This window comes from Acanthaster planci, linkage group LG03 (genome assembly GCF_054643075.1).
Source record: "Acanthaster planci isolate LZ-2023a linkage group LG03, COTS_SCS, whole genome shotgun sequence".
Taxonomy (NCBI): Eukaryota; Metazoa; Echinodermata; class Asteroidea; order Valvatida; family Acanthasteridae; genus Acanthaster; species Acanthaster planci.
The window spans coordinates 17,397,585-17,411,467 of record NC_141779.1 but is presented as its reverse complement, the minus strand read 5'-3'; the positions used below and the strand labels follow the sequence as shown (position 1 = coordinate 17,411,467).

Genomic DNA, 13,883 nt, shown 5'->3' with positions numbered 1-13,883 from the left:
TTGTTGCTTGGGGGTGGGTTTTGGATATAGGAGACCTTGACGCCCAAGGCCTGGGACGGGGATGGCTTTGGTTTGGAGTACATGTACTAAACACTCGTGATTTACACGTATTTGTCTGAAGGAAAAGCTGCACATATTGTCCTTATTTACAGGGTACTTATTTAATTTAGATTTCTCTACACAAAAATACTAATGAAAACGTACAGAAATAGAGTGTGCATTGTTAAAAATACAAACAGTGAATATCTGCCTTGCACAATTAAATATCTTAGAATATGTGTAATACAAAACTGCTGCAAACTGCATGCTGGCTATAATGACCTAAAATACAAATCACAAAGTAAGGAGGGCCTAACGTTTCAATTCAAGCGGAATCTTTCTCAAAGGAAAAATGAGAAGTACACAGAAAGGGAACCAACCAGTACCACCCACAGAACCAAAGGCACCATCACTTGTAGCTCTTCTAATGTCATACATCTTCAGGGTGTGCAGTATTCAGTATGTTGGACAGACTAAGAACACCCTTAAGAGGCATTTCTACGACCACAGATCTACAGTCAACACCAAGCAACAAGACATCACTCCAACCTTCCTAACCATTCCATTTCTGCCATGGTCCTAGGGCATTTAGAATCACATGGCCACCATAACGGTGCTGTTCACTTCACCAGGGAGCAGCTGAGGATCAAACGCCTCCACACCATACAATATAATGGCCTAAACACCCAAGAGGGAAAGTTCTACTAATTAATACCCAGATACACAGGATTGCATGGTGACATGTCAATCAACAAGTTAGGTTTACACCATGTATAAACTATCTCTTTTAGTGAGTGTTGTTCTGAGTGGAACAGGGAACTCAACATCAGTTTTAGGTAGTAGGCCTATGCTCTGCCCATCATCAGGATGGGTAGAGCATACTGCCCAAAACATCGAGTTACAGGGTCTACTCAGAACCAACACTCACTTAAAGAGATAGTTTATACATGGTGTAACCACAAACTTAACTCGTTGATTAATTGATACTCCTTTCTCACCCTTGCTTTTGTCTGCAGATTATCCCCCCCCTTGGAGTCCACCACCTTCCATTGTATTTGTTCTTGGAACTCTTCTGACCTCGCATCCCTTCGTTGTTCAACCATGCCCGTTATGCACCCCCCCTTACCACTTGCCCTTTATCCAGCCACCAGCTCTCTTGACCCTTCCTTTCGTCCTCCTGCATTCATCCATGCTTGGTTGATTCCCTGCTTGCTTGTTTGCCCCTGTCTACTTGTTATTTTGCCGTCTAGGATTCTTCTAAGAAGATTCTTCTAGGATTGAAACGTCAGGCCCTCCTTTTTTTGTAAATAAAATATTCTGTGTGATTGAACCTGAAGTGTATTTTTCATACTGGAAAAACACATCTGCACAATGACACAAAAAAAATTGTAAATTGTTTTTGTTTTGAACAAATTTCACACCTTTCTTTTTTGGGGGAGGGGGAATTTTAAGGCAACAATTAGAGTCATGCGAGGTTTTGTTGCGAGGTGATCAGGATATCTTATTTCTAAACGATTTAATTCATTCAACGCACATCAGTTCAAATTCACATGATAATTGTGCCCTGTGTATTTACTTAATTTATCCTTCTTGATTCAGCATTCTCAACAACTAAGAACTTTCCAACATGATCATTTTCAAGAAGATGCAATTTAAACAAAAGAATTTCCGTGAACGGAAAAATGATAATATTTTGTATACGCTAAATGAAAAACGAGGATGAAATTTCAATGAACTTGTACAGAAGGATTATTGTCTGGGACTGGTATAGTTTCCAGGTCCTTAATTTCACTCCCTTTGTGAAGTCTAATTAGTTTTCATTACAAGTGGAAAAATTAGGGACCAGGTGACTATACAGTCACTGATAGCAAAGAGAAAAATCTTTGAAACGAAAGCAGAACATGCAGAAGCTGTATCCTGGCTCCAAGCCTACCAGTCCAGTGTAAATGCTGTTATTTGGTCCAACTTCCATTTGATTATGATCATTTCACCGGTTTAACCTGTAAGCCACATGAACAGGGGAAAGGGAAACCTGTTACTGGTGTGGAAGTTCTCAGAGGAATGAGAATAATACTCTGAGAATTTCCTCTGTCTGATGTACTTCATTTCAGAACCCATCTTTTACCCAAACTCACAGAATCGACATCGAGGCCATGGCTTCTGTAAACAAAACAATAGAAAGCTAGCAAAAATATAAGAAAAACAGTTCACAGTTAACAGGAACAACAAAACTATCACATCAACGACATTGACTAATTATTCAGTTAATAAAGAAAGGATTTGAGACTAAAAACATGGAATAAATGCCTATGTATCAAGAATCAGGTTATCTAGGAAATAAGCAAGTTAAGAAAATGTCTGAAACTTCTCAGAATGTTCAGCGCTTTATTTTAATGGCACCAAGGAAGGGCCATGATCCACAGAATGGGTGCTTGCCTCCCCCAGAAAGGGGATAAAATATCACCAGTTAGTTTGAAATACCTGGGACTGCTGATGAGTCCTCCCTCCCAGAGAAAATGGGAGCTCTGTACAAAATCAGCTTCTAACTAGGGAGGTGAAATTAGACCCAGTTCTAAAAATACACCTCTCTGTTTTTACGACTCAATATTTATGGCATGCTGCCTGAATGAAGCCATGGGTTTCATTGAAGTCATTGTAAGATACAATAAGGATTGTAGTCCAAACCCTGAATCAATAAACCAGTTTCTTTGAACTGGTGCCAAAACTGTGGTTGGGAACCTTTAGCTCACCAGGTGCTGTGCTGACTCTCACTCATCAGGGGCCTGTGTGTGTCTCACAGGGCTATAATCTTTCTTTACCAGTCAGACACCCTTCCCTTCCACCAAAGCCCGCTTTCAAGTATTTAGAGTTCACAGAAAGTAGTTCTCCACTATCCCCTCCCCAAATGACACAACAGCCCACGTTACACTTCAACAACTAACAATACGGGCATCACACACAACATGTTCTGGGTATAGCTACATGTACATATGATAATGGTCTACTTTCCCAGTAACTCAACCTGCTTTAGAAAATAGTGCAGAATCTGTATTTTTTTTACTCTAAACATTCACAAGAAATAGCTCATAGTGCTGACCCCACACTCTACTTGTTGTGCATCATCCTTTTAAGTTTTTCTCTTATCAAGCTGGTCAGGTTATAGGCCTAAGGGACTTGTATGTTCGTACCCACAACCATCTAATTTTCCAATTCAGACACCCTGTAACCTCTCAACCAGTGACTGTACAGAGCCGGTATGAAGTATAACGTGCACAGTATTAAATTTGACATTGTTACTTTCTGAATTGTTATAAATGGTAGCACTTGTTATAGAAAACAAACTATGTTTCTGCTGGGCCTAACTAAATGGATGCAGACTTGCCAATGTGTGAGGCCACGGGGTTGTTAGTATCCACGCGAAATAAAGCCCCCTGTACAATTATAGCCTCCCAGGAAGGTTCAGACACAGTGCTTCAAAACGTTGGGGGTAAATAAGCCTGATGTTTGGTGTGTTTGGCATAACAGATGTTTGGGAAATGAAATCGAAAGGTGAAATACGTGCAGTGTACTTGAGAATTATCCACTTTTCTTTAGTTATGAATACTGTGAGGAATTTGTGATTCATGATTTGGAACTGCGTTTTGGAAAAAAGTGAAGAGAATACACGTAGTGAAAGGGATAGTAATGTCTCACTGTGTTCCTGTGGGGAGGGAGATTTCCCCTCCCCTAATGGAAGTTGGTGCTTCTCAGGTGCCCCCCCCTTGAAAATATGCACAACCTATTGTTGGCTGTTAGTGCCTCCATGAAAAGTGCATGTCCCTCACCTCCTCCAGGTACCAGTTCAGAAATCCCCCCCTCCCCCAAGTCACACTACTGCCCTCCCTCCATTCCCCCTAAAAGTCCTTCAGCCACACTCTCCTGATTTATTGGTATTTGAGGAAGTGACTCCATTCTGGAAACACACATGAATTCACCAGAAGATAAAGAATATGAAGCTGAAGAAATATAAGTAAATGCATACTGACCAACTGGAGTGACCAAAATCTTTCAAATCTAGAAAAGCCAAAAAAAACCCTAATTGAAGGCAGACTAAGGCACGAACAAAGAAGTAAAGAGAAAGGAGCTAAATGGTATAAAAATTCCCATCTTTAGCCACGATTTGATGAATTTTCAGACTCTTTGCTGTCAGCATGCAAACTGTTGAACCGAAAAATCCTCTTTTCATAATAAAGTCCCACCTTATCACAACTGTGTGCACGGGCATATACTGTCTTGCAACTGGGCACACTCATTCTAAAAATACATGTGTAGTTTGCAGTATGCACCGACCTCCTTCATCTACTGTACTGCTATTGCACCATATAGTCCACAAATGTGTTGTTCTGTCCTTGGTAAGTATTCAGGACTTCCCAGAGCTAGCTTTGAATTAGGGTCAGTAGACTTTTGCTGGCTAACTTGTGTCTCGTGATCTGCCTACTTTTACCGGTTGTGAGGCAATTGGAGCTTGTACTTTGCCCTCACTGTGTACTTCCCTGTGTCGGCAGCACATTCTTTGTCAGGAGAACTATTTAGAGATTGTGTGGTGCTTGCCAAGAAATCCCTGCCCAATCACCCATATCGTAACTCTTGGTCAACACTCCCCAGGTCTCACGGTTGATTTCAGATAATGGTTTCATAGAAGTGGAACAAGCACTTTCATGTCTTGCATTGTTCAAAATAACCCAGAAAACAATCTTGCGCAAACACACAAGAAAAAGTGTATTTACTGGCTTGTACATGTCATCAAAAGAAAAAGAATCAACATAAGTTGGTTGTTCTTATTTGATCACCCACAAAACGGGTGGAGAAGCTTAAATAAACACTCTGGAACTAAAATTGTATGAACTGTTGATATACATGTAATGTATCACCCCTGGAGAAATTGAAGGCACACATTCCTTCTGGTGCACTTTGAGTTCTGTATGGAAATTTGATGGAAGTATCAAATGCTCTGAATTTCGGGTTTATGATGTTGAAAATTTTCCATGTTTGGAAGAGAACAAAACCTATTTCAGTTGAATGTGGTAATTGCTGCATCCTGTGAGCAACAACACATGTGTTTCAGTATAGTCTTTCTTTGATGTTGACTGAATTCTTCATAGCTTGCTATCGATACCTCCCGCATGCAATTACAGTTGCTGTGGTTTGAAATTCAGATTGCTTTCCCATTGAAATAATTATATCCGAGGGACTATATTCATCTTAATGATGTATTGCCGTCATTTAAATCGATAGACCTTGTAACATGGTAGACACAGGCTAGAAGTACCCCACCTCGCCCGTACATAGCCTTATGCCTATACTCACTTGAGTCCCCAATGACATTCCATGAAATTAACCTTATTCTTCATTTGGATAAATCCTTCAGGTTTGAAGCTTGTGAGTAATGCACATGCACAATTTTCCCTCTGTACTTAACCACGCCGAAAATAAACCTCCTTGCATTTCAAACTGAAGGACACGCACAGGAAAAGAAATGTCCGAGACTTTGATATGAATAACCCTGGATTGCTCAAGTGAAATTCTAATAATACATGACAGTGAGTCTCTCTCTTGCCTCAAGCATTCTGAGATGCATTTCCTTACAGTGATTTTTCTGATTGGTACTGTAACCAAACAAGACTTTCCTTGGAAAGTGAGTCAGTGCTGATCATGGTATTGATGAAGAGCGATTGGCAATGTACAAATTTGTGCTTCAGTGACAAAGTGGGCCCTTCTCATGCCAAGTGTGTGTATTCACCAGGTTTTAAACGGTGTTCCAACCTTGTCATTGTTTTGTGGACCTGTGAACAAGGCAGGTCCAAGCAATCATGGGGCCGTGATAACTTTTTGTGGACAACGCCAAGTCCACAAAAGGTTTTCCCTTCTTTGCCAAACAGGTTTAGAGGGGTTTGGGGTAAGGCTATCTGCAGCCAAAGGAAGTGGAACAGAAAAGATAACCATAAAAAAATTCTCCTGAACACTGTAATGCCACTTTGGGAAAAATTGCTTTTTTCATCAAGTTTTCTTAAAAACACACTAAAAAGAAATGAATATATCCACACTGGGTACACACACACAAATATACAGCGACTCCAGCCTAACCACAACTAATAAGCAATTGTAGCTGATCATGAGGGGCTAATGTGCAAAATGTTGCCTAGTCACCTTAAACTGATTCCTATTTAAATCTAAATTATACACAAGTGCAATGTTACTTATAGCAATGATATCATGTAGCCAATGCTAAATCTGAGGGTCTAATGTGCAACCCTTTTTGTTTTGTCACGTAATAGCAATTAGATTCTCTTTATCTCTTGATTCAGATGCACTTTGGTACTGATGTCTTTCTTCTATAACTTCTTATTTGTAAATGCGTGGCTCACTTAATGGAAATGGGACCTGCTTTAGCTTAACTCTCTTTTTGATTATTATATTCATGTATGAATGTATGAGTGTAAATCAGCCATCCGGATGCTGTGCATTTTTAGTGGCTTGGTTTTTTTGTTCCAAGATAAACCAAAACTACTATTAATAATAATTATGTAGGCCTACACATTCTATGGCATGTATATGTATGGGATGACATGAACTTCACAGTATGACGTGCTATGTTACATACCATACTGATGCCGATGATACATGGCTGCCAATTGGTCAAAGTCAGGAGATAAAGAGGAGATCCTTTTGCATCATTAAGTGTTGGATTTTTTCAGACGTCATGGACGCTTGTAAGGATTTCAAGTGTCTACTCCATTTACCAAAGAAAGTCTGCCTGTTCCCTTACTTTGTTAAAAAACCCCTAACGACTACAATTCTTACCTCCTTGAGGTATATGTTGAAGGCAGTTACCACAAATTCCTCTCGTGTCATCATCTGTCTGTGCTCGCTCTGACTGGCAAACAGTAGCTGACAAAAGGTGGGATATTGAGGGGAAAAAACCAAATCTTTCTTTATTTTCTTGACTTAAGATACAACGCAAATGAGCTAGTCTGGTTCCTATTTCTTAGACCAAAAGATTCCTTTCACCACGAGTCATTTTTCGGACTGGCAAGCACCATGGTCATGTGACCAATTCCTCCTTTTTCCGAAAGTTTCAAAAAATAGCTGAAAGTTTCCAAATCTATTTTGTTGATATTCAGGTACTGTATAAATATCGAATATGTCAGGCTTGTATACAATGTTCCTCCTTGCATCGCAATTAAAAAAATCCAAATATGTTTGCTTGTTTGTATTAATTGATCTCGACTTTTCTATGACTTTGATTATGCCAACAGTTTCAAACCAGACGGATGTGCTTGCGCTGCATCTAATAATACAAGTAGCATCCTAGACACTGTAATGAAGAGATGATTGATACAGTAGGGACAAGGCTTAGGCTGCTTTCAAATCTGTTGTCTAGAGCTAGGTCTAGGTTATCACTCCACTGGAAATATACGGAGACATGCAGACAAGAGACCTAAATTGTAGCCACAGCTCTGGAAACCTGTTTCAGACATAGCCTATTAAAGTCAGTGCAGGATTCTTTCCCGGTCAAGAGAGGGCGCTCTTAAAAGTGGATGCAGAGCCTCTTTTCAGCTCACTGAATTTGATGAGGAATTATATCGACACTGGTGTTTGCACTGGCAAGAGGCACTCTTTAAAAATGCCACAGATTTCTACATGTGTTCACTGTATGGGCAAGATGCAACCAGTTTCTTTAGGTCATCTTCATCTCCTACATTTACCCCAGGAGGGAAGTGCAAATCTTTGAATTATGTCCATGCAGCATTGTAATTGCGTCATCTATTGTCCACTGTAAATCAAGTCAGAGGCAAGTCAGCGTAGTCACAGGTAACTGAGGATCTTTGGTGGATCCAGGAGGTAAATGGGGCATGAAATTTTCAATCTGCCCCCCCCAAAGGAGGCCTCTTTTTAAGACAAGTCATTTTTAAGTACATTGTTATAAAAGCCACAATATTAAGATTTTACCCTCGGAAAGGCCATAGGGAATACATAACCAGATCCTCACATTTTATTCCTCCCAACAAAATTTGGTTCTGGATTTGCTCTTTTGAAGAATGAGCTGGAAATAACAGTATGACTCTGTCACGACTATCTGCAGCTGGACCTGTTTCTAGATGTCTTATTATGCATTGAGATGCACTTGTTAGGACTTCTGATGGACTTGACTGCAATAATGGCTTTTTCTCACAAACTGGATAATAACTAGGCATTAAATTCTGAACAACATGGCTACATGGTGTTTCAGGTTTAATGGCTTCTGGCTAGCGCCCCTCAAACAGAGATATTGACAAATGGAAAGAGCCACCAACATAGGGCTGGACAGCTCAGATGGTAGAGCACTGGTACAGTATTTGAAAGGTCGCAGGTTCAAATCCGGCTCCAATCAATTTCTTTGTTCGTCTTAATAATCAAAATAGTTTTGGACTAAAATCTGCTTCCTAAAAAAATTGAAAAAGTGGTTGCCAACCTGCCTAGCTGAGCTTGCACCGACAACTTACAAGAAGTAAAACCGGTACAAATGAAATGCATTGCCAAAAGGATTCTGTTTTGTTCTAAATGTGAAAAACAAATCTCGCCACAAAAAATAGATTGCCAATTTTCTTACCTCTAATAAGGAGTCAGTTATTACTTCGTTTGTCAACTTTGATCCTGCTGTCAAAATTCTGTCAATAGTTTTGAAATAAAAGGGGAATAAAAATGCGAGTTTTAGACATCCTTCTTTCAAGATTCATAAGAAATGCCCTCCCCTGTCTGATAATATCAATTTCTACAATGCTGTATTCTGTTATTGGACAGTTTTCACAAAATTGAAGGGAAATAGGTTGATGTTCATGTCGCTGTAGCATGTGCAAAACTCTGCTTTCAGTGTTCCTGTTCTCAGCTGACTCAGTAAAGCAAGCATGCATTTTATGTTTAACCCTAACAGTCCTCAATCCTTCACCTGTTGGAGGACTGAGGACGGTTAGGGTTAAGGTGTCTCCCACTCAAAGCTGCAGAAGCTCTTGAAATCAGCCGATGATACAGCAAGAGATTCCAGCTGCAAGGAGTTTCAATCTCGTATTTATGCACGCTCGGCCGAGCTACAAAATGGGGCCTGGACTTACGAGACTGGGTCTGTGGACCTCACTGCTAGTGCATCCTGCAATTCCTGCAGCATGGCGGTTGCCAGCTCATGATCAACTAAACCCCTGCCTTGGTGGGTTGTTAACAACTGAAACAATTCTTCCGTTTGTTTCAGATATTCTGTAAAGGTGGAGAGAGGATAAAAAGCACGCTGAATTCTTCGAATGCTATGCATGACTGTGACAGTCTGCATTAGCATATTTTCCACACCACATATCTTTTTTTTTTACCCTAACAGGGCTGGGGGGGGGAACCATTACAACTTTTTTTCCAATATTGTTGCAGTACTGGTTTTCATGAGCTAAGCCATTACAAGTTTTTCATTAACACTTTGCAGTCATTTAATCAACACTATTGTGAAAATGGAACATACTGTTCTCGCACAGTGCCCATTTTTCTGAGACAGGTTAGCCAAAAGTGTATGCTTGTCCATTCCATTCTCAATGCACGAAGGCTGGCACGCATGTGGTCTTCAACTTCAACAACAAAACTATATGTCAAATTGAAACTTCACAGTTTAACTGATAAAGAGTGCCTCTACAAGCATGCAAAGTTTTGAAAAAAATCAGGCATAGGCCATTTGAGTTCTTAGGCTTTGGCTGTGAGATGGTCTGAAATAACCCAGCTCCATCTTTTAGGGTTGAAGGTTTAATGCAAGAATTCAATTTGCAAAATGACAATCATATTACATTTAACATTCTTTATCCATTCTTGAATGCACTGACCTGTTGTCTTAAATATAAAAACCCACACAAGTGCAAAACGTCCACTGTCTGTGTGCTGTAATTGGTTTCCATGTTATTCTGACCAATCACAGGATAGAAATTTACAGGAATGCCAATTTTTGATGTAAGGTATGGATGGCACACTTCTCTTCTGTCTAACATCCTAGTGACTCAGGGGAAGGAAGTGGCCATCGCACAAACTCACCGATCATTACAAAGGCAGCCATGACTCCAGAGTGGAAAACGCTGGGGTAAATGACTTCCTCATCTCGTGGTCCAATCTTCTTAAGTAGTTGCTCACAGAATGGAGCAGGAATAGTACTGCAAACAGTGACATAAAATAAATTCTTCACATGATGTGTGGGAGACTGACAGTTGCTTGAGAAGTAGCAAAATCCTGAGTTTTTCAATAGCTCTGGAAAAAATCATGTTAAATATATGTACTATGGAGGAAATAATTTGTCCAGCTGAAATGTACGTTTTTCAAATTACCACCAACACTTGGAATATCAGTCGTTCCATTGGGCCTGTTTGTTTCATGTGGATCCGGATCGCGATTAGTGATTGGACGCTGGTTTGTGGACACTGGAACCTGCCTGATGGATAGAGTGAACCAGCTTTGGGGTCACTGATAAAGATCTAGACCCGTGTGAAACAAGCAGGCACTCGGATCTAGGTTTAGATACTGATCCAAAATTCATCCATGCTTAAACACTAATTAGGGGTGCTTCACGATGTAACAGATCCTCTTTTGACATGTCTAAGTTTCAAAGTTTTGATTCTTAAAAAAGTTTTTTGCAAAACTGATAAACAAGTTTACAGTCATCCCAATGCTGAGAATAGAAAACCAGGACAGAGGATCATAATACACCTCTCAGAAAGCCCACCTAAGGTTACCTCGATGGTTTGTTACTGATTCAGGGGAGCAACGCCAGATCAATTACAATGTGTAACTGAATCCTGGCGCACTCAGTCATCAAGTGACCAACTTTGCCTGGGTTGAAGCAAAAATGCCTACTCCTAGCAAGCCTAGGCAAAAGATATCACAATGCAAGTAGTTACCTGCATATCAGACTGAGCACTTCTCTGTATGCGCTGCCTGTTAAGCCAGCCAGTGTCCTAGATCCTGTAAGGCAAACAAACATCACCAAAAACTGTGATTCATTTCAAAAACTGATGTCAGTTTGAGTTTTAGGTTGGATTAAATTCACATTCTTTTAGTGAACTGTGCCAAAATTAGCAGTTCAAATGTGTAAGACATTTTTACTGTAACATTCAGAAGGCAGTGGCAAATGAATTCAAAGCTCTGCAATTCTGAGGACATTTTTCAAATTTGGGGTTAACCTTTGACCTGAAATATGTAATGGTGACATACTGGAAAGTTCTGGGCTCACCTTTTATGGGATATTTCTCTCAAAATATTCAAGCCAACAAGCTCATGACGTCAACTTACCTGATGATGAGCACAGGATTTCATAAGCCGTAGCCACATTGTTTGCAAAACTTGGCTGATAGTGGTCTGTAAGTGTGAGATACTGATAAGCGCGATTCAGACGATTTGACTTCTCTCCGATACTGCTGAAGCTAAAAATAAACAAAAAATCACCGAATTAAAGAATTCTCCACAAAATCTATAGGTATGTCATGTAAGTATAGATTCTTGTCTATGAGAAAGATTTTGCATTCAGTGGGGTGCCCATATGAAAGTCAGAAGTAAAGTCTCATCCCCTTTTTAGCACAATCCTACGAAAGTCTATGCTGGAATTCAGCTTGGAAGTGCGGGCCCAATCCAAGAGAATATTTCCTACATAGAAACAAACTGAAAGTATAACATATTTTTACCCCTTTATCAAGTCCCTTGGCAAAGGTCCAATATTTTCTCCTGGTCAATTTACACTGCTGCCCCCTTAAGAGATTCCGGGAGAATAAAGGGGAAAATCTACTGGCCTCATAATGACAGTGCCAGTGCTACTTTTCTTGCGCAAAGTGTAAGTCTGACAAAAAGGTTAAAATCATATCCAGGAATGGGTTCAAACCAAGGCAACATGATGTCAAAATCTGAGGTTTCACTAATGTTTTTACTCACTACTGTGCAAGGAAGGCGACGGCATCCTCAGGTCGATTAGAAAGAACCTTTGAGAGGGCATCTCGGATCCAGCTTCCAACTCCACTTCGCTCTGCATACAAATTTACACTTTGCAAGTCTCAAACTCTAAAACCATTGAAATGTTTTTATTATATTTCGGGTGGCCCTGTGGCACGAAGTGTGACTGTAAATCCTTCCACCATTTAGCCTATCACCTTCAGTCTTCAAATCTTATCATTTCAGTTACAAAGATGAAAAGTTGAAGTAAGCCTAAAGTCTGAGATTGCTGAAAAAAACCGGTGATAGTCCTGTGCAATAGGCCCTGGCGTACACACAGGTTTTCGGTTACGGTCATCATGGTTATGTTGGTTGATCGCATGGTGCAGATCAAACGATTGGGCCCAAGTCTGCTAGTATGCCGGGAAGAGTTCCATATACAGACACCAGTAATTCTTCCTTATGGTGGCTCAATAGCCATCAGAAAGCAAAAACATGTCCAGAAAAGATCAAGTTAGGAGGGAAAATACAGTCAATTATTGAGAAAACACAATTTTTCGGACCAGTCTCAAAGGGTTTGTGCACGGGGTGGTAAGTGAAGTGGCGTCCGTATGTGGAACTTTTCCATAATACCCACCATGCACCGCGTACCTATTTCGAGGACACCATGAATCACCTTTTAAAACATTTTGGACATTACTTGCGTCCTCGTTACTCTCGGACTGGCATGCATGGACACCCATGCATGATGATGATGGGCATCTACTGCAGCATGCAGCAGCACACAAAATCACAAAGTCACGTGCTAAAGAGCTACTTATCAGAAGTACTATACTGGTACAATTATAATCTAGATCATGACCAGTAAAATCAGATATAACATTTCCTCATACCATACCTAGGAATTCGCGTTTACTTTCATTATTCCCTGAATCAATTTTGTCGTCTGCCCTCTTGTCAGACATTTTTCTCAATCTGCTCTTTCTATTTCGTCAAATGAGGGCGCACTATTAGCAAAGCGCACATGTATTTCAAAAGATATTAAAAATTCCAGATTACGACCGCTAGGACAATTTCTTTCCTATTTCACAAGTGTTAGTTACCTCAGTCTTTCTGATCATGTTGTGCCCCGAGATACCCCTAAATTAGTATTCAAACTCGGGCTCAGGTTGCCCACCTCTATGTGCAAAATAGTCCCGCCCACAAGTTGGAGGTTTTCTGAAATCCCTCGACCTTGGAGCCACAAGTTGGCAAAATTTAGAGGAAAATGTTCCACAATCAGTCCGGAATATGGCACTAGTTTGTTGTAGGTACTACTCGAAGAATCACAAAGTATAAATGAGCTCTCGCGTAGGAATCTATGATAGCGAGTTAGTGGAATGCAGCCCCCTCAAAAGCCCACTGGCCTCCATGAAGCATAAATTATACGTGTCAAAAGTGAATTAAGTGAATTATTTTTCATAGTTCTATCATTGGTTTTCAAGCTTGTTCATACTACATTGATTTTTGAAAAGTTTTAAAAATATATATTTCTATTTTCTACTAGACCTTTTTTCGAAACCTTTTTTCTATAGCAGGGAAAAATGACTCGTAAAAATTAATATTCCGAATAAGAGTCTAATAAAAAAATCTTAACCCGCGCTTCGATTTTTTTTTCAATTTCACAAGTGTTAGCACTTCAATTATTTTAAACTCAAATCACTTGACTTGGACTCGAGTCGGACTCATAACCTGACTTGTAACTATCAGTTTGTGACTTGACTTGGACTTGCAAAAATTGCCTTGCTAACATATCAGAATAAATTGATTTCTGGTAACTCTGAACCAACAAAAAATTGTGAGGGGCGCGACACGATCACAGACGTATAAACCACTGTGAGGTGATGTAA

The 13,883-nt window shown here is 40.1% G+C and overlaps 1 protein-coding gene across 1 annotated transcript; it reads right to left on the bottom strand.

Moving 5' to 3' along the window:
• Positions 1-134: 134 nt before the first annotated feature.
• Positions 135-12,979, bottom strand: tpgs1 (tubulin polyglutamylase complex subunit 1). Its single transcript, XM_022223437.2, has 9 exons — positions 12,893-12,979; positions 11,998-12,088; positions 11,365-11,495; positions 10,974-11,037; positions 10,117-10,232; positions 9,168-9,306; positions 8,669-8,726; positions 6,880-6,966; positions 135-2,039 (listed from the first exon to the last, which is right to left on the bottom strand). The coding sequence occupies exons 1-9, from the start codon at positions 12,957-12,959 to the stop codon at positions 2,022-2,024; spliced, it is 771 nt and encodes a 256-aa protein (XP_022079129.2). The 5' UTR covers positions 12,960-12,979; the 3' UTR covers positions 135-2,021.
• Between the last annotated feature and the right edge of the window lie 904 nt (positions 12,980-13,883).

Excerpts from the sequence above, each read along its gene's own strand:
- tpgs1 (XM_022223437.2), bottom strand. The coding sequence starts at position 12,959 with ATGTCTGACAAGAGGGCAGACGACAAAATTGATTCAGGGAATAATGAA. Across the intron at positions 8,727-9,167 it reads AGGTCCACAGACCCAGTCTC|AATTTTGACAGCAGGATCAA; the intron begins GTAAGTCCAGGC and ends AACTATTGACAG. Across the intron at positions 6,967-8,668 it reads TAACTGACTCCTTATTAGAG|CTACTGTTTGCCAGTCAGAG; the intron begins GTAAGAAAATTG and ends ACCTTTTGTCAG.